Raw genomic sequence first — 24,578 nt, 5'->3', positions numbered from 1 at the left:
CTTATAAAATATCAACATATATTTGTCTTACTATTTATTGAGCCAGGCATTGTGGCATGCTCCTGTACTCCCAGCTACTTGGGAGACTGAGGCAGAAGGATCACTTGAGCCCAGGAGTTTGAGGCTGCAGTGAGCTATGATCATGCTACTGCACTCCAGCCTGGATGACAAAGTGAGATCCCATCTCAAAAAGAAAAAAATTATTGATTAAATAATAATTCATTGTGGGGAAGCACCAGTGTTTAAATGATTTCCTTTTACTAGAATCTTAGGTTACTGATATATTTTTTGCTATTATAAACAATACTTGAACATTATTTGTGTGCATATGTTGGGGAGGACAAATAATTTTTTCTTCAACCTCAGAGTTCTTTGCTGAGACACCCTATAACAAAGGATAGATTGCCGGGCGTGGTGGCTCACGCCCATAATCCTAGAATTTTGGGAGGCAGAGGCGGGCACATCAGTTGAGGCCAGGAGTTTGAGACCAGCCTGGCTAACATGGAAACCCTGTGTCTACTAAAAATACAAAAATTAGCTGGGCGTGGTGGCATGTGCCTGTAGTCCCAGCTGCTCTGGAGGCTGAGGCACCAGAATCACTTGAACCCAGGAGGCACAGGTTGCAGTAAACTGAGATCACACCACTGCACTCCAGCCTGGGTGACGGAGCAAGACCCTCTCAAAAACAACAACAACAACAACAAAAAAGATAGATGAACAAGGGAAAAGCAAGTTTAATGTGTGTGGCGTGGGAGAAACCTCAGTGCAAAGTAACTCAAAGCAGTGGCTCAGAACTCTGGCTTATGTAGCATCTTCAACAAAGAACAATACATTTGTGGAAAAAGGGCAGAACATAGGAAAGAGATTTTAGACTTCGAAGGATAAGAAACTGGGAAAGTGGCCAGGCGTGGTGGCTCAAGCCTGTAATTCCAGCACTTTGGGAGGCCGAGACGGGCAGATCACTGAGGTCAGGAGATCGAGACCATCCTGGCTAACACGGTGAAACCCCATCTGTACTAAAAATACAAAAAACTAGCCGGGCGAGGTGGCGGGCGCCTGTAGTCCCAGCTACTCGGGAGGCTGAGGCAGGAGAATGGCGTAAACCCGGGAGGCGGAGCTTGCAGTGAGCTGAGATCCGGCCACTGCACTCCAGCCTGGGCGACAGAGCAAGACTCTGTCTCAAAAAAAAAAAAAAAAAGAAAGAAACGGGGAAAGTAAATATTTGGGAGGAAACTAATGGAGTAAGGTTTGTTTGCATACTCCTCTGGTGCTGTCTCTGGGCTACTAAGTCTGCAGAGTTGTGTATAAAGGAGAATTTGTATCCTACCTTTAGGCAGAAAAGAGGGGAATAGAGAGAGCTTTTCTTCTATTTGCTGCTTCCTAATTGCCTACAGCTCAAAAATATCCCTCCCTTCCTCCCTTCCTTCCTTCCTCCCTCCCTCCCTCCCTCCCTCCCTCCCTTCCTTGTCTTGCTTTGTTGCCCAGGCTGGAGTGCAGTGGCGCAGTGTCAGCTCACTGCAACCTCCGCCACCCAGGTTCAAGCAATTCTAGTGCCTCAGCCTCCCAAGTAGCTGGGACTACAGGCATAAACCACCATGCCTGGCCTCTCAAAAATAATTTCTATGTGAAAGAGGCATATTTTGGAGTGATACGTTCTGGTTTTCTTCACACATTTTAAGGCTATTTACATATTACCAAATTGCATTTATTAGTAGGTTAGTTGCTGATATGTAACATCTCCGAAGCAGAGCTGCCAGTTTATTATGTGTATGAAACTAAAACAAGACACAGTAAGGTAATCTTTTTTTTTTTTTTTTTGAGACAGAGTCTCGCTCTGTCGCCCAGGCTGGAGTGCAGTGGCCAGATCTCAGCTCACTGCAAGCTCCGCCTCCCGGGTTTACGCCATTCTCCTGCCTCAGCCTCCCGAGTAGCTGGGACTACAGGCGCCCGCCACCTCGCCCGGCTAGTTTTTTGTATTTTTAGTACAGATGGGGTTTCACCGTGTTAGCCAGGATGGTCTCGATCTCCTGACCTCGTGATCCGCCCGTCTCGGCCTCCCAAAGTGCTGGGATTACAGGCTTGAGCCACCGCACCCGGCCCAGTAAGGTAATCTTAAAGAGAGTTGTATACATTATGATTTTTATTACTTTGTGAACTGGGTGTCCCATCAGATTCCACAGATAAAACTTAGAGAAGTGGGAGCTAGTGCAGTGCCTAGCCTAAAGTAGAACTTTGGTCAGAACCTAGTCCATTTGGGCGATATATATGCCTTCAAGACAAGAAAGCAATAGAAACATGCATTGTTAGGGCAATGGGTGGTGGTTCCCTCCCTCCAGACTTCTTTATGTTACTTCTCCAGTAGCATTCATTAACCTGCAGTGTACAGCTCAAATATTTGCCTCAACAGGTAAAGCTAAAACCTGTTTTCCTAGTTGAAAATAATTTTATTGAACCTCCCCATAGGAAAACAGGTGTTTATTACCTGTGCGGCTTTTGTGACTCTTGAACCAGCCCCACCTATAACCAAATATACTCATTCCTGTAGGTAAAATGTGACTTCCTAACTCTAAAAAGAAAGGTAAAACTTTGAACATTCATTTAGGCATATCGGCAAGTTTTTCTTTCCCTCCAATTCTTTTAGCAGTTGGTAAAAATCCTTTCTGAGAGCTAGGCTTTTAAATGGTTAAACAGTAGTTTACTGTGAGGGATAGAATTATTTTTCTTATATTCTAAATTTTCTCCAGTGAGCTTATACTTTTTTCTTAAAATAATAAAACATATATTTTGTAGCTATCTTTATATTTAGATACATGTGTTACTATTCAATTGGAAAAAGTTATTTTTTAAAATTAAATATGTGTTTTAAGTTTGTGGGAATTGGAGGCTTCATAAGAATTGAAATAAGCCTTGAAGAAATATATGTTTTATTCTCTTCTCCTGACTTGTTTTTTACATTGGTTGCTTTCGTTCACTTCTGCCTTTCATTTCTGTAGTTCTATTTTGTATACATTCCATTGTCTTATTTTTTTACTCTTCCCCTTTTCACAGATGTTATTCCATTGTTTTAGAACAGTGTTTAATCATTGTGATACCAGAAATGTCATTTATTCCTTTAGTCCTAGAAGTAGCTACTGGGTAGATTCAACGTTGTTAAAACACAGACCAAAGAGTAAATGGTGAAGACATATATAAATGTGTGTGTGTGTTTGTATATATATATACATATAATATATATAATTTTTTTTTTTTGAGATGGAGTCTTGCTCTGTTGCCCAGGCTGGAGTGTAGTGGCGCGATCTCAGCTCCCTGCAACTTCCGCCTCCTAGGCTCAAGCTATTCTCCTGCCTCAGCCTACCAAGTAGTCAGGATTACAGGAATGCACTAACACACCTGGCTAATTTTTTGTATTTTTAGTAGAGACAGGGTTTCGCCATGTTGGCCAGGCTGGTCTCGAACTCCTGACCTCAAGTGATCCACCCACCTCCGCCTCCCAAAGTGCCGAGATTACAGAGGTGCGCTACCTTGCCCGGCCCGTATGTTCTTATTTATACAATCTATTTGGGCGTTAGCATTTGGCACTGAATATGGTTTGGGGTGTTTTTTTTTTTTTTTTTTTTTTTTTTTTGAGACGGAGTCTTGCTCTGTCGCCCGAGCTGGAGTGTAGTGGCCAGATCTCAGATCACTGCAAGCTCCGCCTCCCGGGTTTACACCATTCTCCTGCCTCAGCCTCCTGAGTAGCTGGGACTACAGGCGCCCGCCACCTCGCCTGGCTAGTTTTTTGTATTTTTAGTAGAGATGGGGTTTCACCGTGTTAGCCAGGATGGTCTCGATCTCCTGACCTCGTGATCCGCCCGTCTCGGCCTCCCAAAGTGCTGGGATTACAGGCTTGAGCCACTGCGCCCGGCCTTTTGTTTGTTTTTTGTTTTGTTCTGAGACAGGGTCTCACTTTGTCACCCAGGCTTGAGTGTAATGGAGCAAACACGGCCCACTGCAGCCTTGACCTTACAGGTTCAAGTAATCCTCCCACTTCAGCCTCCTGAGTAGCTGGGACTACAGGAGCATGTCACCATGCCTGGCTAATTTTTTTTTTCTTTCTTTCTTTTGAGATGGAGTCTTGCTCTTGTCGCCCAAACTGGAGCCCAATGGCATGATAGCGCACTGCAACCTCCACCTCCTGGATTCAAGCAGTTCTCCTGCCTCAGCGTCCTGAGTAGCTGGGATTACAGGCGTGTGCCAGCATCCCCAGCTAATTTTTTTTTTTTTTTTTTGAGACAGTCTCACACTGTCGCCAGGCTGGAGTGTAGTGGTGCAATCTCAGCTCACTGCAACCTCCACCTCCCGGGTTCAAGCGATTCTCCTGCCTCAGCCTCCCGAGTAGCTGGGACTACAGGCGTGTGCCACCACACCAGCTAATTTTTGTACTTTTAGTAGAAAGGAAGGGTTTCACCATGTTGGCCAGAATGGTCTCGATCTCTTGACCTCGTGATCCGCCTGCCTCGGCCTCCTAAAGTGCTGGGATTACAGGTGTGAGCCACTGCGCCTGGCCTAATTTTTGTATTTTTAGTAGAGACAGGGTTTCCCTATGTTGCCAAGACTGGTCTTGAACTCCTGACCTCAGGTGATCCACCCACCTTGTCCTCCCAAAGTGCTAGGATTATAGGCGTGAGCCACCGTGCCTGGCTGCATTGTGTCTTTCTATCTGCTGTCCTCTTTCTTGGTGCCTCTGTCTGTCCCCCTGACCTCTTAGCTTCCTATTTTTGGAATGCTCCAGGACTCAGCCCCTGGATCATTTCCCTTTCTAGACACTCACTCGCTTGGTGATCTCATCTGGTCTCATGACTCATTACGTGTATGCTGATGACTGTCTTTTGGGCATTTCCACTGGGATGTCTCACGAGGTGCCTCAAACTCAACATCTTAAGAATTTCTGGCAGGGCGCGGTGGCTCAAGCCTGTAATCCCAGCACTTTGGGAGGCCGAGGCGGGTGGATCACGAGGTCAGGAGATCGAGACCCTCCTGGCTAACACGGTGAAACCCCGTCTCTACTAAAAATACAAAAAACTAGCCGGGCGCGGTGGCGGGCGCCTGTAGTCCCAGCTACTCGGAGGCTGAGGCGGGAGAATGGCGGAAACCCGGGAGGCGGAGCTTGCAGTGAGCCGAGATCGCGCCACTGCACTCCAGCCTGGGCGACACAGCGAGACTCCGTCTCAAAAAAAAAAAAAAAAAAAAAAAAAGAATTTCTGATCCTCTCGAGATCCTTCCTATAACAGTTAATGGCAGGTCTATCCTTCTGAGACTCATCCTTGGTTTCCCTTTTTCTTACACTGTTCAGTCATCTTTCAGCAAGCACAACCTTGAAGATACATCCAAAATTCTATCACTTCTCACTATCCCACTGCCTCCTCCCTGCTCTAGGCCATCATCATCTCATATGTTAACAGATTATTGCAACAGGTTCTGTTGTATTAGTCTGTCTAATTAGTCTGTATTAGTCCGTTTTCACACTGCTAATAAAGACATACCCGCCGGGCGCGGTGGCTCAAGCCTGTAATCCCAGCACTTTGGGAGGCCGAGATGGGTGGATCACGAGGTCAGGAGATCGAGACCATCCTGGCTAACACAGTGAAACCCCGTCTCTACTAAAAAATACAAAAAACTAGCCAGACGAGGTGGCGGGCGCCTGTAGTCCCAGCTACTCGGGAGGCTGAGGCAGGAGAATGGCTGAACCGGGGAGGTGGAGTTTGCAGTGAGCTGAGATCCGGCCACTGCACTCCAGCCTGGGGGCCAGAGTGAGACTCTGTCTCAAAAAAAAAATAAAAAAAATAAAAATAAAGACATACCCAAGATAGGGCAATTTACAAAAGAAAAGGGTTTATTGGGCTTACAATTCCACATGTCTAGGGAGGCCTCACAATCACGGCGGAAGGTGAAAGACACGTCTCACATGGTGGCAGACGAGAAGAGAGCTTGTGCAGGGAAGCTCCCCTTTTTAAAACCATGAGATCTCGTGAGACTTGCTATCATGAGAACAGCACAGGAAAGACCTGCTCCCATAATTCAATCACCTCCCACCAGGTTCCTCCCACGGCATATGGGAATTGTGGGAGTTACAATTCAAGATGAAATTTGGGTGGGGACACAGCCAAACCATATCACTGTCTTTCTGTTTCTCCTTCTTCAGGACAACAGATAGAGTGGTTCTGTCAAAATGACAGTCAGATATCATCTGCATTTTGCTCAAAACTCTTCAGAGGTGGCTGGGCGCAGTGGCTCACACTTGTAATCCCATTTCAGGAGGCCAAAGCAGGCAGATTACTTGGGCTCAGGAGTTCAAGACCAGCGTGAGCAAAATGTTGAAATGATATAAAACGTAGCTAGGCGTGGTAGCCTGTGCCTATGCCCCAGCTACTCCAGATGCTGAGTTGGGAGGATCACTTGAGCCTGGGAGGCTGAGGCTGCAGTGAGCTGTAATTGAGCCACTGGACTCCAACCTGGGTGACAGAGTGAGACCCTGTCTCAAAAAAAAAAAAAAAAAAAAAGCCCCTTCAGTGGTTTTCTATTTAATATGTAACAGAAGCCAAGGTTCTTATTATGACCTATAAGGCCAACATGATCTGAATCCTGTTACTCTTTTGATTTAATCTTTTTATTATATTTTTTGGAGACAGAGTCTCACTCTGTTGCCCAGGCTGGAGTGAAGTGGTGCAATCATGGCTTACTGCAACCGGAACCCCTTGGGCTCAAGCAGTCCTCCCACCTCAGCCTTCTGAGTAGCTGGGACCACAGGTGTGTGGCACCACACTTGGCTGATTTTTTTTGTTTGTTTGTTTTTTATGTTGTAGAGATAGGATCTCATTATGTTGCCCAGGCTGGTCTTGAACTCCTGGCCTCAAGTGATTCTCCCACCTCAGCTTCCCAAAGTGCTGGGATTACAGGCGTGAGCCACCGCACCCAGCCTAATATTTTTCTTACATCCCACCTCGCTATACCACCAATCCCAGGTCACTCCACTTAAGCCACGTTGGCCTCCATGAACATCCCACAGGCTCCTGAATCAGGAGTTCTTGCTGTTCCTTCTGCCTGAAATGTGCTTCTTTCAGATAATCTCACAAATGACACCCTCACTTTCTTTACTTCTTTACTCCAGAGTGCCTTCTTAGTGAGGTTTCCCTTAGCCCCCTGCTTAAAATATCATGTATTTCTTTTTTAATAGAATCCTTTAAACAAAAGAGAGGATGCTTTCCATTCAGGTTATCTTTCTCTAAAAACACTAATTTGAAATAACACCAGGGGGCACCCTCGCAGAACACAATATGAAAGTATAGGTTGACTATCCCTTATTTGAAATGCTTGGAGCCAGAAGGGTATTCGGTTTCAGATTTTTTTTCAGATTCATTTACCAGTTGACCTATCCCTGAGCTGAAAATGTGAAATGTTCTGATAAGCATTTCTTTTGAGCATGATGTCAGCTCTCAAAAAGTTTTGGATTTTGGAGCATTCTGGATTTTTAAGAGTAGGAATACTCAGCCTGTAGTAGGATAACAGATCTACATTAGGGAATGATAGAGATCACCCTTGACTCAGCTTTTTGAAAACTGGTAGCTATGCTTAGGACAATGTAATTACTATATAGGACCAAAAATTACAGGGTTAGAGCATACTGGTGTATTGTCCACTTTCACTGCTATTCTGTTTTTGCTTTCCCCAGTGGAAACCTATATAAGTTTATACAACTAATCTCTTGGGATGGGTCAGCTCTTAGAGCCTCTGTCTCTACCTTTTCATCTTCTTGGTGTCCAGCTAAGTTAACGACTGCATTGTGAATATTCCATTTGGCATTTTATTTGTGAGGTCTCTGGCCATCAACTCTACTCATGTTTGCTTGTAACCAAAAACTTAATGCATAAGCAAAATACGAAATGCTATATTTTGGTGTATAAAGTCCCTCTACATTTTTATGATTTGATATCTTTCCAGGCCATAAAGTGAAAAATACTTAACTTCTTAAAGTAAATAATATATAGGGAGTTCCTAGAGACCCCGTTTTAGAAGAAAAAAAAGCTGCTCCTGATGTTCTTACTTATCAGCTGCATGCAGTGTCAGGGAGTGTGAGTAGGCCAGTCGAACTCTCTTTTTCCTGTGTTCTGAGACTTTCTAAAGAGTAGGTCTTGTCATAAGGGACTGTGAATAATCACAGAAAGCCTATAGTGACCCTCTTATTTCCTGTCCCTAAATATTTTAAGGAGTCTAAGTCAGTTCAGATACCTAGTGTTTTCAACCCCAAGATACTTTAGGCTACTTTTTTTGTTTAATTCTATTAACATTTTACATAAGGTTCAAAAATCAAGTTAATTAGTATACAGTGAAGAGTTGTCTTGCCTCATATTATCCCAACTACCCAGATCCTTTCTCCAGGCATTATTGGTCTTCTCTGTTATCTTTCCAGAGTGTCTTTGTACATGTACGAGCGACTATAAATTATTTGTCTCTGTCGCCCAGGCTAGAGTGCTGTTGTGCCATCCTGGCTCACTGCAACCTTTGCCTCCCAAATTCAAGTGATTCTCATGCCTCAGCCTCCCGAGTAGCTGGGATTACAGGCATGAGCCACTACACCCAGCTAGTTTTTGTATTTTTAGTACAGAGGGGGTTTCATTATGTTGGCCAAGCTGGTCTTGAACTCCTGACCTCAAGTGATCCACCTGCCTCGGCCTCTCAAAGTGCTGGGATTACAGGCTTGAGCCACTGTGCCCAGCCTTGTCTCCCCTTTTTAGACACCATTCTTCACCTGCTTTTTTTTTTGTTGTTCAAAAAAACTATACCTCGTAGAGACTTTCCTCAAAAATTGTTTACAGCTTCATAATAATTCCATTGTATAGATGTACCATAATTTATTAATCAGGCACTCTTGGCAGACGTTTAGGTTTGTTTCCAGTTTTTTGTTAATAATCTTGCATGCTATGCCCATGTGATAGTACATCCCAAAGTCAATCTCAATTTCATGGGACTGCTGTAAACAGAAAACGACTGGCTGTGACCAAGAGGTTCTACTTTAATTGGTTCACCTAGTATCCTATTCTGAGATGGGCCGTGAATTACTGGAGGATAGGAGAAAATGATGTTATCAAACCTTGGAGGTCAGGAAAACTGTTTCCATTTAGCTTTTTAAGTAGAGAAATTCTACCACATACTGTTACCCTTCAGAAAATTTTAGAGGCATCCTTCACTAATTTTTCTTCCTCCTCCTCCCAGCAGTACAGTTAGTTACCAAGTATTGTGCTCCTTCCATCCTGTTACCACTTTTCTGTATTCTAATTGATCCTAATACTGGTAATGGATATGGTGTTTTTTGTTTTTTGTTTTTTCTTGTGGAGACAGAATCTCACTCTGTCACCCAGGCTGGAGTGCAGTGGCGCAGTCTCGGCTCACTGCAACCTCTACCTCCCAGGTTCAAGCGATTCTCCTGCCTCAGCCTCTCGAGTAACTGGGATTACAGACCCGTGCCACCACACCCCGCTAAGTTTTATATTTTCAGTAGAGATGAGGTTTCACCATGTTGGCCAGGCTGGTCTCAAACTCCTGACCTCAGGTGATCCGCCTGCCTCTGCCTCCCAAAGTTAATGGATAATGTTTATTGACTACCTGCTGTGTACCAGGCACTTCGCTAACTGCTTGTCATGTATTGACCATTTCAATTGTCGTAGCTGCTCTGAGATGATGGAAATACTTCCACTTCACTGGTAAAGAAACTGAGGCTCGGCTGGGTGCAGTAGCTCACACCTGTAATCCCAGCACTTTGGGAGGCCCAGGTGGGCGAATCACGAGGTCAGGAGATCGAGTCCATCCTGGCCAACATGGTGAAAACCCGTTTCTACTAAAATACAAAAAATTAGCCTGGCAAGGTGGTACACACCTGTAGTCCCAGCTACTCGGGAGGCTGAGGCAGGGGAATCGCTTGAAACTGGGAGGCGGAGGTTGCAGTGAGCCAAGATTGTGCCACTGCACTCCAGCCTGGTGACAGAGCAAGACTCCATCTCAAAATGATAATAATAATAATAGAAGAAGAGGAAGAGTAAAAGAAGAGGAAGAAGAAGGAGGAAGAAGAGGAAGGAAGGAAGAAGGAAAGAAGAAAAAGAAACTGAGGCTCAGGGATTATATATCTAAGAGGTGGTACAGTCAAACAGCTATGAGATGGTCTCAGTTCTTAAAAAGTTAATTAGGAGAGATAGGAAACCCTTCCTTCAAACTAGAAATGCTACACTAGTCCAGAGAAGGCAGAGGAAAAAGTGGGTGGAGGAAATGGAGATTTTTATGGAAGAGGGATATAGCATATAGGTGGATAAATGGAGTTAGTTGTAAGAACATGCTAGACAGGGAAATAATGAGTAGTAACCCAGGAAGACTGAATTTGCATAGTTGGCAAATGCTGCCAGACAAGTTCGCATTCAACTGTTGCATCAGATTCATTTGGAAAGCTTTTAAAAAATATCGTTGGCTCCTGTTCCCACCCTGAAGCTGCTCCTGAATCAGATGATCTTAGGCAGTGCCTTAGAATCTGTGGTGTTGATACAGATTCTAAGGCTATTCTGATGCATAGCCAGGCCAGGGAATCATTGGCTAAAGAAAGAAGAGGGGCCAGGGGCGGTGGCTCATGCCTGTAATCCCATCACTTTGGGAGGCTGAGTGGGTGGATCACCTGAGATCAGGAGTTCGAGACCAGCCTGGTCAACATGGTGAAACCTTGTCTGTACTAAAAATACAAAAAACTAGCTGGGTGTGGTTGTGAGCACCTGTAATCCCAGCTACTCGGGAGGCTGAGGCAAGAGAATCACTTGAACCTGGGAGGCAGAGGTTGCAGTGAGCAGAGATCGTGCCGCTGCACTCTAGCCTGGCCAGCAAGAGTGAAACTCTGTCCCAAAATAGAGAGAGAGAGAGAGAGAAGAAAAAGAAGGAAAGGAGGGAGGGAGGGAGGGGTATAGGGGGTGACTAGAGCAGGAAGGAAGGAAGGAAGGGAGGGAGGGAGGGGTATAGGGGGTGACTAGAGCAGCGGATGCATTTTCTGAGAAGTGGTAAGAGGTAAGATTAGATGAATAAGGCCAAATCATATGAGGAAAGGCTGAGCTAAAGAATTTAGAATTGCTGGGCACAGTAGCTCATGCTTATAATTCTGGCACTTTGCAAGGCTCAGGTGGGTGGATTGCTTGAGCTCAGGAGTTCAAGACAAGCCTTGGCAACATGGCAAAACGCCGTCTCTACTAAAAATACAAAAATTAGGGCCAGGTAGGGTGGCTCATGCCTTTAATCCCAGAACTTTGGCAGGCCAAGATGGGCAGATCACTCGAGCTCAGGAATTCGAGATCAGCCTGGACAACATAGTGAGACCCTGTCTCTAAAAAATAAAAAAAAGTGCCGGGCGCGGTGGCTCAAGCCTGTAATCCCAGCACTTTGGGAAGCCGAGGCGGGCGGATCACAAGGTCAGGAGATCGAGACCATCCTGGCTAACACGGTGAAACCCCCGTCTCTACTAAAAAGTACAAAAAACTAGCCGGGCGAGGTGGCGGGTGCCTGTAGTCCCAGCTACTCGGGAGGCTGAGGCAGGAGAATGGCTGAACCCTGGGAGGCGGAGCTTGCAGTGAGCTGAGAGCCGGCCACTGCACTCCAGCCTGGGCGATAGAGCGAGACTCCGTCTCAAAAAAAATAAAAATAAATAAAAATAAATAAAATAAAAAAAAGTTTTTAAAATATTAAAAAATTAATCGGGCATGGTTGCGTACTCCTATAGTCCCAGCTACTCAGGAGGCTGAGGTGAGAGGATCGCTTGAGCCTGGGAGGCAAAGGTTGCAGTGGGTTGTGATTGTGCCACTGCACTGCAGCCTGGGAGACAGAGGGAGACACTGACTCAATAAAAACAAAAACCCAGAGTTGAAACAGTAGGCAGTGGAAACTGAGTTATCACGTTGATCAGCAGAGATGTGTTAAGAACAGAGGGGATTGTTTGTTTGTTTGTTTGTTTGTTTTGGGGTTGAGACAGGGTATATCTCTGCCACCCAGGCTGGAGTGCAGTTGTGTGATTACAATTCACTGCAGTCTTGACCACCTAGGCTTAAGTGATCCTCCTACCTCAGCCTCCCAAGTAGCTGGGATTACAGGCCTGCACCACCACAACCAGCTAATTTTTAATTTTTTTGTGGAGACAGAGGTCTCATTATGTTGCCCAGGCTGGTCTCAAATGCCTGGGCTCCAAGGATCCTCCTGCCTCAGCCTCCTAGAGTGCTGAGATCACAGCCATGAGCCACTGTACCCAGCCAAGAACAGTTTTAAGCAGACTTTTCTGGCAGCAATAAGCAAGCAAGAAAACCTGCAATAGGAACCAAGCTAGGAGATAGTTAAGGGAACTAAGAGTCTTATTACTATTGTGAGATTCTAAAAAAGAAGTGGACATTACTATTTTGTTGTTGTTGTTGAGATGGAGTCTCACTGTGTTACCCAGGCTGGAGTGCAGTGGCATGATCTTGGCTCACTGCAACCTCCGTCTTCCAGGTTTGAGCAATTCTTCCGCCACAACACCCCGAGTAGCTGGGATTACAGGCATGCGCCACCATGCCTGGCTAATTTTTGTATTTTTAGTAAAGACTTTTTGTTTGTTTTTTTTTTTTTTACCATGTTGGCCAGACTGGTGTTGAACTCCAGACCTCAGGTGACGTACTCGCCTTACCCTCCCAAGTGCTGGGACTACAGGCGTGAGCCACGGTGCCCAGCATGAGATTCTAAAAAAGGATCAGGTATCCTTTGTCTAGAAATATGAATTAGTAAACTTGGAATCTGAGGTTTAACTCTCTTAAGCTTCAGAATCTTTTACTTGCAAAGAATATTAAAAAGTCATGGCTGGGCATGACTACTGACTGACACCTGTAATCTCAGCTCTTTGGGAAACCCAGGCAGGAGGACTGCATGAGGCCAGAAGTTCCACACCAGCCATTTTGCCCAGGCTGGTCTTGAGCTCCTGAGCTCAAGGGATGTTCCTGCCTTGGCCTCCTAAAGTGCTGGGATTACAGGCATGAGCCCCATCAGGTCTGGCCTGAACTATTATTTAAAATAAAAATGATAGTATAGGTTGAATATCCCTAACCTGAAAATCTGAAATTCTCCAAAATCTGAAACTTAGTCAGTGCTGACGCGATGCTCAAAGGAAATACTCATTGGAACATTTCAGATTTTGGATTTTAGGATCAGGGCTGCTGAACCAATAAGTATATTGCATATATCCCCAAGTCTGAAAAAATCTCAATTCTGAAACACTTGTATACCCAAGCATTTCACATAGGGACACTCAACATGTATTTGCTTTTAAAAAAAGAAAAACAAATCACTCTGGAAACAATACAGAACACAGGGGAAGCAGGAGTAGATATAGGGAGATCCCTTAAGAGGCCACTGCAGTAGACCAGATAAGAGGTGATGGTAGCGTGAGCAGGAGGGGACATGGAGCTAAAAGTGGGCAAATACAAGTGATAATTAGGAGGAAAAAATTGCAAGAAACTTCATAATGGATTAAATACAGGGTTGTTGAGAGAAAAAACAGGTGTTTTCTTAGGTTTCTGCCCTGGGCAACTGGATGAATGGAAATCCAGTTTGGTAGTTGGGGTGGAAAGGGGTAGGGCAGGGGGAGATGCTCATGATTTTTGTTTGGAATACTAAAGTACTGAATATGTTAAATGGAAGGTGGGATTTCTGCGTTTTGTTTTGTTTTGTTTTGTTTGAGACAGAGTCTAGCTCTGTCGCCAGGCTGGAGTTCAGTGGCGTGATCTCGGCTCACCGCAACCTCTGCCTCCCGGATGATCTCTTGACCTCGTGTTTCCCAGATTTCTGCATTTTTAAGAAGTTTTCAGATGACTCTGATGTATACCATAGTTTAAGAACTATTGATGTTGGCCAGTTGCAGTGGCTCACGCCTGTAATCCCGGCATTTTCAGAGGCCAAGGCAGGTGGATCACCTGAGGTCAGGAGTTTGAGACCAGCCTGGACAACATGGTGAAATCCCATCTCTACTACAAATAAAACCCGGGAGGCAAAGGTTGCAGTGAGCCGAGATCGTGCCACTGCACTCCAGCCTGGTGACAGAGCGAGATTCCATCTCGAAAAAAAAAAAAAAAAATAAGAGAGAGAACAAAAGGACTGTTAATATAAAGAAAAAGAAATAGAGAATTATTGATGGAGGAGTATCCAACTGTTAGATCAGACAATGGGAATGACACAGAAGACAATGGAAGAAAGTGGTTTGTTTTTGTTTTAGTTTTGAGACAGGGTCTGGCTCTGTTGCCCAGGCTGGAGTGCACTGGTGCAATTACAGCTCACCGCAACGTCCACCTCCTGGGCTCAAGCCATCCTCCCACTTCAGCCTCCTGAGTAGCTGGGACCGCAGGTGCACACCAGCACACTTGGCTAATTTTTTAAAAAATTTTTTGTAGAGATGGGTTTTTGTCATGTTGCCCAGCCTGGTCTCAAACTCCTGAGTTCAAGGGATCTGCCCGCCTTGGCCTCCCAAAGTGCTGGGATTACAGATACAAGCTGCCGTGCCTGGCCTGTTTAGCTGTTTCTAGGGAATTGACTGGGGTTGGAACAGAGGCTACAAGCATTGCTGTCCATCCTGCCTTGGGCCAGCTCAGCTCTTTTTTATATATATTTTGTGCTAATTTGTTTGCCGTAAGACTTCTTTGCAGCAGGGCCAGTGCAACTCTTAACTTGACTTTGTCTCCTCTTATCACTAGCCTTTTGGCCTCAGCAGTGCCACCAATTCCTTTCCTTTTGTGGAATTGGGCCCTGGACCCACTGACCCCAATGCAGTGTATCAGATTAGTTTCAACATCTTGTCTGGATTTCTTTTACTTTTTCCTGAGGCAAGGAGATCAAAACCAAACAGCTGTAGTCTTGACAAGCTATTTTAGTAATCACCTAGGGATACTACATTTTCCTCTAGAAATCTAATCTATAATTTTTTTCTTTCTTTTCATTTTTTGTTGTTGTGGTTGTTTTCTTTTGTTTTTGTTTTGTTTTGTTTTGATTTGGTTTTGTTTGAGACAGGGTCTTGCTCTCTTGCCCAGGCTGGAGTGCAGTGGTATAATCTGAGCTCACTGCAACCTCTGCCTCCTGGGTTCAAGCAATTCTCGTGCCTCAGCCTCCCGGGTAGCTGGGACTATAGGCACACGCCACCACACCTGGCTAATTTTCGTAGAGATTTTGCAGTCTCACTAATGCACCTTAATATAACAGTTTTTCTTATGAGGTATCACCCTGAGTTCTTTGTCTCACCTCCAGAATGATTAAGGAGCATGGTCACAAGGGTGAAGTTTGAGTGAAAATGTAATAAGCAAAAGGAGAAAGCTCTCTGCAGAGAGGGGAATCCGATCGCTTGGTTACAACTGAATGTAAAATGCTTTTATAAGAAACTGCGGCCAGGCGCCGTGGCTCACGCCTGTAATCCCAGCACTCTGGGAGGCCAAGGCAGGCAGATCATGAGGTCAGGAGTTTGAGACCAGCCTGGCCAACATGGTGAAACCCCATCTCTACTAAAGATACAAAAAATTAGCCAGGCATGGTGGCGGCACCTGTAATCCCAGCTACTGGGGAGACTGAGGCAGGAGAATCACTTGAACCCAGGAGGTGGAGGTTGCAGTGAGCTGACGTGCCACTGCACTCCAACTTGGGCAACAGGGCGAGACTCCGTCTCAAAAAAAAACAAAGAAAAAAAAAAAGAAACTGCTCTTCTCCTTGTAACTGATTAATTTTTCTTATCAGTAAAGCTGTCTGTGCAACTCCCTTTTTCCAACTGTGGGATTGTTTCTAAGCACAAAGCACAGCTTCTCTTGTTTGTGTAACTGTGGGTTTTTTTAGGTAAGCCCCACTGCTCCCTGTACAAGTTCCCATGGAGCCCACTGTGTATATGCCTGAAAAGGTGAGGAAACTTTTTCCTGGGAGCTCACTAATTATACAAAGAACAAAAAGGCTTCTTTGCTTTACTGGCTCCTTATCTGTCCAGACTTAACTGTGCAGCTGTAGCAGCTGTGATTTTTCAGGCAAGCACTTCTCGGGGCCCAGCCTTAACTGTTTATCTAACGGATTTTCCTTTTCTTTCCCCTCAGAGATGGGGTTTCACCATATTGCCCAGGCTGGTCTCGAATTCCTGAGCTCAGGCAATCTGCCCATCTTGGCCTCCCAAAATACTGGGATAATAGGCGTGAGTCGCCGCATCCGGCCATTTTTATTTCTGAAAATTGAGTTCTCTAATATACTTCAATAAAAAAATCTATGTTTCATTTATCAGAAATTTGTTAACCTCATATCAGGCACTGTGCTAGGCACTTGTTATTTCAAATTAAATAAGACACGGCTGCCGGGCGCGGTGGCTCAAGCCTGTAATCCCAGCACTTTGGGAGGCCGAGACGGGCGGATCACGAGGTCAGGAGATCGAGACCATCCTGGCTAATACGGTGAAACCCCGTCTCTACTAAAAAATATAAAAAACTAGCCGGGCGACGAGGCGGGCGCCTGTAGTCCCAGCTACTCGGGAGGCTGAGACAGGAGAATGGCATGAACCCAGGAGGCGGAGCTTGCAGTGAGCTGAGAGCCGGCCACTGCACTCCAGCCTGGGCGGCAGAGCAAGACTCTGTCTCAAAAAAAAAAAATAAAAATAAATAAATAAATAAATAAATAAATAAATAAATAAGACACGGCTATGTCAAGGAGCCAGGAAAAACTGATACCTGTATACTTACATACATCCCGTCTAGCTTTTTTCTCTTGATAAATAGAAGATAAAAAATGGATAGAAGAGAAAAATTGATAAAATTTTAAAATATCTAGACCTGAATTCAACTTCTTTGTGTGAAAAAGAAGGCCAAAGTAATCTCTTTGGTTGAGACTGTAATTAAAGGGATCTTTTAATGTATATATTATGCAGCCCGATGTTCCCTTTCTTTTTCATGATGCCTCTGCAATTAAGATGCAGATTTCCCCCCAAAGGAGAGTGTTTTTTCTGTGGTCTTAACTCAGATTCATAGATCTCAGCAAATCTATGGATTCGTGGCTTTGTGGGTCCTTAAACCTTCCACAATTATATGCAAAATTATGGAATTTGGTATACATGAGTGCTTTTCATATTTATTTTTAATCCAGAATGGATCAAAAAGAACAATCATGAAGGATGTAGGTGCCAGACACAGGGCAGAGGTAGCTAGAAAAGTAGATCTTAGGGAAGTTAGGGCGCCTAGCCTCACTAATCTACAAACATGGCATGGGCAGCTTGCCTTGCAAGGCCTCTGTTGAAGGACCCCATGAATTCTTAAAATAGAGTTCTTAATTTTTATCAAATTCTCAAATGATTCTGTTACCCCAAATTTTAAGAATTATTGTACTATTAAAAAATTTATTAGAGACTAGTCCAGACAACATAGTGAGACGTCATCACTACTAAAAATTAAAAAAAAAAAAAAATTAGGGGTGTGGGGCTGGACACAGTGGCTCACACCTGTAATCCAAGCACTTTGGGAGGCCAAGGCGGGTGGATCACCTGAGGTTAGGAGTTCAAGACCAGCTTGGCCAACATGGTGAACCCCCATCTCTACTAGAAATACAAAAATTAGCTGGGCATGGTGGCACATGCCTGTAATCCCAGCTACTCAGGAGGCTGAGGCAGAATTGCTTGATCCTGGGAGGCGGTGGTTGCAGTGAGCCAAGATCGTCCCACTGTACTCCGGCCTTGGCAACAGAGTGAGACTCCATCTAAAAAAAAAAAAAAAAAAAAAAAAAAAATTGTTAGAGACCAGCCCAGGCAACACAGTGTTTCTCCTAAAAACAAAAATTAAAAATTAGGGGCCTGGGGCATGGTGGCACACACCTGTAGTCCCAGCTACTCAGGAGGCTGAGGTGAGAGGATCCCATGAGCGCAGAAGTTTAAGGCTGTAGTGAGCTATGACTGAGCCACCGCACTCCAGCCTGTTTGATAGGGCAAGACCCCATCTCAAAAAATGAAAACAACAAAAACTTACTAGGTTTTGTTTTATGACTATTTAACATCATTTACGTTTTAGATGTTCTCACTGGAGGAAAGGGAAATTGAAGGTATAATATGGACTTCTCTAATTTATCAATACAATTTTTATAGTAATACAATATTTGAAACTGACATTTAAACATTAGAATTTATTTTTACTTTTAACAATATTGTGAGCATGCTACATTTTTGTTTGTCTTTAGTACCAGGACCCTCTGGTGATAATGGCATCAGTGTTACTATGATCTTAGTGGCCTGGATGGTTATTGCATTGATCTTGTTCTTACTGAGACCTCCGAATCTAAGAGGATCCAACCTACCTGGAAAGCCAACCAGTCCTCATAATGTAAGTATTGCAGATTTTAAATGCTTTTTGGGTAAGGGAATGTATGTGACCTGGGGCAGGGAAGGACTTGGTTTTGACTAAAATACCTAAATTAGTTAAATTACATTTAACTCATAGAGTATTCTACCTATGTAGTTCTATTAAATCTTGCAATTCCAAGATTTAATTGATGGCTTAATCTTTGTGGAGTTAAGTGCAGAAAGAAGCACAGACCAGAAGCCAAAAATTAATTTGAAAATGAATTCCTTTTTTTTTTTTTTGTTCGGACAGGGTCTTGCTCAGCTGCCCAGGCTGGAGTGCATTGGTGCAATCTAGCTCACTGTAGCCTCTACCTCCCAGGCTCAGGTGATCCTCCCACCTCAACCTCCTGAGTAGCTGGGACCATAGGCCTGCACTAGCACACCTGACTAGTTTTTTGTATTTTTTTGTAGAGATGGGGTTTTGCCAGGTTGCCCAGGCTTGAATTCCAATCTTTACTCGCATGAGAAGCATAAAAAATAATCCATTTCATAATCCACAGCAATATTGCTTAAATCTCAATCCTCCACTACTCAGTTCTGTCCACCTCACAGTTGATCCCTTGCCTCTCATGCTTCTAACCCCTAAACTCTTAGTAGCTTCAGCTCAAATGTTTGACCCCCTTCTGGCCTAGCTATTCAGTAGAGACACTGAGCCTGTCTTATTTTATTTTCCTCATTTTCCCATCCTATTTCTCTCAAACCCGTTTTCCATTTCTGTACCACAACAAATCAGCTGAGCTGGCAAAAGGAGAGGTCAGAATCATTCATGTTGATAAATCTTGATAGTCATGATTACAACCATTTTTAGAACCTTCTAAATTAAAACTATGATAAAGTGACCCAACAGGGAGTTTTCAGTACTATCTTTAATAGAAACTCTGTTGGCCAGGCGTGGTGGCTCACACCTGCAATCCCAGCACTTTGGGAGGCCAAGGCAGGCGGATTGCCCGAGCTCAGGTGTTCAAGACCACCCTGGGCAACATGGTAAAACCCTGTCTCTACTAAAATACAAAAAATTAGCTGGACATGGTGGTGTGTGCCTGTAGTCCCAGCTACTCAGGAGGCTGAGGCTTGAGAATCGTTTGAGCTCAGGAGGCAGAGGTTGCAGCGAGCCAAGATCATACCACCACACTCCAGCTTGGGCTACAGAGTGAGACTGTCTCACAAAAAAAGAACCTCTGTTAAAGGATTCCTTTTAATCCTTTTCAGAACCAGTATTTATGTGTGTGTGTTTTTTAAACATTGAATTTGAATATTATCTCTTTAAAAATATTCCCATGAGGCTGGGCACAGTGGCTCACGCCTGTAAGCCCAGCACTTTGGGAGGCCGAGATGGGCAGATCACCTGAGTTCAGCAGTTTGAGACCAGCCTGGCCAACATGGTGAAACCATGTTTCTACTACAGATACGAAAATTAGCTGGGCGTGGTGGTGGGCGCCTGTAATCCCAGCTACTCGGGAGGCTGAGGCAAGAGAGTTGCTTGAACCCAGGAGGTGGAAGTTGCAGTGAGCCAAGATCGCGCCATTGCATTCCAGCCTGGGCGACAAGAGTGAAACTTCGTCTCAAAAAAAAAAAAAATTTCCATGAATATGCCAGTTACCTCAATTTAGCCATTCTACAAATGTATGCATATTTCAAAACATGTTGTATATGACAAATATATACAATTTTTATTTGTCAATTTAAATAAATAAAATGTTAAAATTTATAATTAAAAAAACTATAAGATGATAGAGCATCATAAGAAAAAGGGAAAATTTCCATAATAGATTTGCTCGTTTTTTTTTTTTTTTTTTTTTTTTTTTGAGACGGAGTCTCGCTCTGTCGCCCAGGCTGGAGTGCAGTGGCCGGATATCAGCTCACTGCAAGCTCCGCCTCCCGGGTTTACGCCATTCTCCTGCCTCAGCCTCTGGAGTAGCTGGGACTACAGGCGCCCGCCACCGCGCCCGGCTAGTTTTTTGTATTTTTTTAGTAGAGACGGGGTTTCACCGTATTAGCCAGGATGGTCTCGATCTCCTGACCTCGTGATCCGCCCGTCTCGGCCTCCCAAAGTGCTGGGATTACAGGCTTGAGCCACCGCGCCCGGCCTCGTTTTTTTTTTGAGATGGAGTCTCACTCTGTCATCCAGGCTGGAGTGCAGTGGTGCAATCTCGGTTCACTGCAGCCTCTGCCTCCTGGGTTCAAGCGATTCTCCTGCCTCCCCTTCCCGAGTAGCTGGGATTACAGGCACATGCACCACGTCTGGCTAATTTTTGGATTTTTAGTAGAGATGGGGTTTCACCATGTTGGCCAGGCTGATCTCAAATTCCTGACCTCAGGTGATCTGCCTGCCTCGGCCTCCCAAAGTACTGGCATTACAGGTGTGTGTCACCACAACTGACTAATTTTTGTATTTTTAGTAGAGATGGGGTTTTGCCATGTTGGCCAGGCTGGTCTCAAACTCCTGACCTCAGGTGCTCCGCCTGCATTTGCCTCCCAAAGTGCTGGGATTACAGGCATGAGCCACCGTGCCTGGCCAGATTCACTTGTTGAATACCAAATTATCCCACTAATTCTCTTTTCCAACCTTTAGCATGTGGAATTCCTGAAATAATTGTTTCTTTTCTCCAGTGTTGTGGTGTTGATATCAGAAGTTCGGTTAGACTCATTTTTTTATATAAGAGAAAGCAAATATGCCGTGTTAATTGGTCAGTGTTTTGCTTTGTTTTTAAAGGAGTAGAACATATGTAGTATAGAAAGAAAGAAAGAAAAAGAAATCGAAAAGAAAAACATACACAAAAAAGATACATAGCATGCTAACTTTAAGAAAGAAGGCATAGGCCGGGCGCGGTGGCTCAAGCCTGTAATCCCAGCACTTTGGGAGGCCGAGACGGGCGGATCACGAGGTCAGGAGATCAAGACCATCCTGGCTAACACGGTGAAACCCCGTCTCTACTAAAAATACAAAAACTAGCCGGGCGAAGTGGCGGGCGCCTGTAGTCCCAGCTACTCGGGAGGCTGAGGCAGGAGAATGGCGTAAACTCGGGAGGCGGAGCTTGCAGTGAGCTGAGATCTGGCCACTGCACTCCAGTCCGGGCGACAAAGCGAGACTCTGCCTCAAAAAAAAAAAAAAAAAAAAAAAAAAAAAAAAAAAGAAAGAAGGCATTATAGGCCGGGGGCAGTGGCTCATGCCTGTAATCCCAACTACTCGGGAGGCAGAGGCAGGAGAATTGCTTGAACCCAGAAGGCGGAGGTTGCAGTGAGGCGAGATCGCACCTTTGCACTCCAGCCTGGGCTACAAGAGCGAGACTCCATCTCAAAAAAAAAAAAAAAAAGAAAGAAGGCATTATTAGCACTATATAAAAAGCCTTACATGTATTTTTGTTTTTTCTTGGAGAAGAGAGTATTTATAAAACAGCTTGCATATTGTCTTGATAAAGTGTTTATTCCTTAGCCGTCTTTCTTACTTTTTTTGTATAGCTTTGTTACTTTCATATCAAAGAGTAACTTCCTCAATGTTTGGAGCTAAAGAAATAGAATTCTTAATAACCTGACTTAGAAACCATTAAAATGGGCTGGGTGCGGTGGCTCACACTTGTAATCCCAGCACTTTGGGAGGCTGAGGCGGGTGGATCATTTGAGGTCAGGAGCTGGAGACCAGCTTGACCAACATGGTGAAACCCCATCTCTACTAAAAATACAAAAAAATTAACCGGGCATGGTGGCACATGCTTGTAATCCCAGCTACTTGGGAAGCTGAGGCAGGCGAATCACTTGAACCCGGGAGGTGGAGGCTGCAGTGAGCCGAGATCGCACCACCGTACTCCAGCCTGGGCGATAGGAAAAAAAAAAAAAAAAGAAACTATTAAAACGACAGAAATGCAAGATTATACTCTTTTGGACCTTAATTCATTGTAGGCCAGTGTTTCTAGGAATAGTAGTTCCGCTATCTTAGGAATAAGTAAGAAAATGTGTTGAGACTAATTCCAAGTAGAAATATTGATCACCCCCAACTCAGGCCTCATACATCATTTCAGGGTAAATAAATAAAATCTTGAGAATCTTAAAAACTCTGATCTTTCCTTTATAGTTCACTTGCTTTCTATTGCAAGTTAGCAAAAGTCAATTCAAAACGGTTTAAAACAAGTGGCTTCATTGATTTACACATCAAAAAAATTCAGAGGTAGGGTCAGTGTTAAGAAAGTTTAACAGTGTCATCAAAGACCCAGTTTCTTTCCTCTTACTATCAACTTCATTCCAAGATGGGCTCCCCTTAGGGTCATAGGATGACTGCCAGAAGCAACTGCAGCCACATGCTTCCTCGTAGACATTCAGTATTGAGAAACAAAAGTCCCTAGCTTCATTTTAAATATACAGTACTTCGCTTAGCCAATCAACCTTAGCAAGAGGGATGAAGATACTTTCATTAGTTTGAAGATCACTCCTGGGGCTGGCGACCCAGTGAGACTCTGTCTCAAAAAAGAAAAAAAAAAAAAATTCCGGAATTGTTTGGCAAGCCTGGAAATTTTACCATTACATTCTCCTGGTTAACCAGTCAAGATGTCCATGCATAATCCTGCAAGTATTGTATCTGTGACACTTTGAATATTACCATATTAATGCAATGCAGACTGTGTGTCAGCTAATGTGGTTGCTGGCAGGAGTGATAACATCACTGTTATACAGATTCCCTCTCTATTGCATTCTACAGGGAAAAATGAGACAAATGGTGGAAAATCACAGTGTTATTTAATCTAGTGTTCCCTCATGTAAAAACATATGAAAAGTCCAAATAAGCATATATTTGGGATGGGATGGTGGGGGGCATTGCTGCTCAGTTCTTTCTCTATGTGTTAGATTGGTTGCACTGGGATTTAATAAGTCAATTTTTTAAACAGTAATAAAATAAATGTTAAAAAATTTAAAATTTTTAAAAAGTCAGTTAAATAATTTATTTCTTTCTAATGCCAGGGACAAGATCCACCAGCTCCTCCTGTGGACTAACTTTGTGATATGGGAAGTGAAAATAGTTAACACCTTGCACGACCAAACGAACGAAGATGACCAGAGTACTCTTAACCCCATTAGAACTGTTTTTCCTTTTGTATCTGCAATATGGGATGGTTTTGTTTTCATGAGCTTCTAGAAATTTCACTTGCAAGTTTATTTTTGCTTCCTGTGTTACTGCCATTCCTATTTACAGTATATTTGAGTGAATGATTATATTTTTAAAAAGTTACATGGGGCGTTTTTGGTTGTCCTAAACTTACAAACATTCCACTCATTCTGTTTGTAACTGTGATTATAATTTTTGTGATAATTTCTGGCCTGATTGAACGAAATTTGAGAGGTCTGCATTTATATATTTTAAATAGATTTGATAGCTTTTTAAATTGCTTTTTTTCATGAGGTATTTATAAAGTTATTTCAGGTTGTCTGAGGTTGTATGAAAGAAAATTAGAACCACGTTGTATTTACATTTACCTTGGTAGTTAATTTGTGGATGGCAGTTTTCTGTAGTTTTGGGCACTGTGGTAGCTCTTGGATTGTTTTGCAAATTACAGCTGAAATCCGTGTCATGGATTAAACTGGTTTATGTGGCTAGAATAGGAAGAGAGAAAAAAATGAAATGGTTGTTTACTAATTTTATACTCTCATTAAAAATCTCTAATGTTAAGAAAACCTTAAATAAACATGATTGATCAATATGGCAGATGATTTACAGTCCATTATATGACATTTGTAAGCCACTCAACACTAGCCTTACAAGGTTCATGAAAGGAGGAAAACATTAATTCTTTCTGCCTTTGCTGGTATAATCCACATAATAATTTAAGCTATAATTTATTTTTAAAATGAGTGCCTCTTGGGAAGCTTTTTTTCTGTTCTAACACTGCCTGTTAAAATGAAAATCTTAGACTAGTGTGGTGGCTCACACCTGTAATCCCAGCACTTTGGGAGGCTGAGGTGGGCGGATCATTTGAGGTCAGGAGTTCGAGACCAGCCTGGCCAACATGGTGAAACCCTGTCTCTACTAAAAATACAGAAAAATTAGCCAGGCGTGGTGCATGTGCCTGTAATCCCAGCTACTCAGGAGGCCAAGGCAGGAGAATTGCTTGAACCCAAAAGGTGGAGGTTGCGGTGAGCCGAGATTGCACCACTGCACTGCAGCCTGAGCGACAGAGCG

The 24,578-nt window shown here is 43.8% G+C and overlaps 1 protein-coding gene across 1 annotated transcript in view; it reads left to right on the top strand.

The window, feature by feature from the left end:
- SMIM14 (small integral membrane protein 14) overlaps positions 1 to 24,104 on the top strand; it is a 92,002-nt gene extending 67,898 nt beyond the window's left edge. Inside the window, exons 4-5 of the mRNA XM_010384533.2 lie at positions 18,250 to 18,392; positions 23,363 to 24,104. Coding sequence (XP_010382835.1) covers positions 18,250 to 18,392; positions 23,363 to 23,395 — 176 coding nt within the window. The 3' untranslated portion in view covers positions 23,396 to 24,104. The remainder of the gene's footprint in view (positions 1 to 18,249; positions 18,393 to 23,362) is intronic.
- Positions 24,105 to 24,578: the final 474 nt, after the last annotated feature.

This window comes from Rhinopithecus roxellana, chromosome 2 (genome assembly GCF_007565055.1).
Source record: "Rhinopithecus roxellana isolate Shanxi Qingling chromosome 2, ASM756505v1, whole genome shotgun sequence".
Classification (NCBI taxonomy): Eukaryota; Metazoa; Chordata; class Mammalia; order Primates; family Cercopithecidae; genus Rhinopithecus; species Rhinopithecus roxellana.
This window is presented reverse-complemented; position numbering and strand designations above follow the sequence as displayed.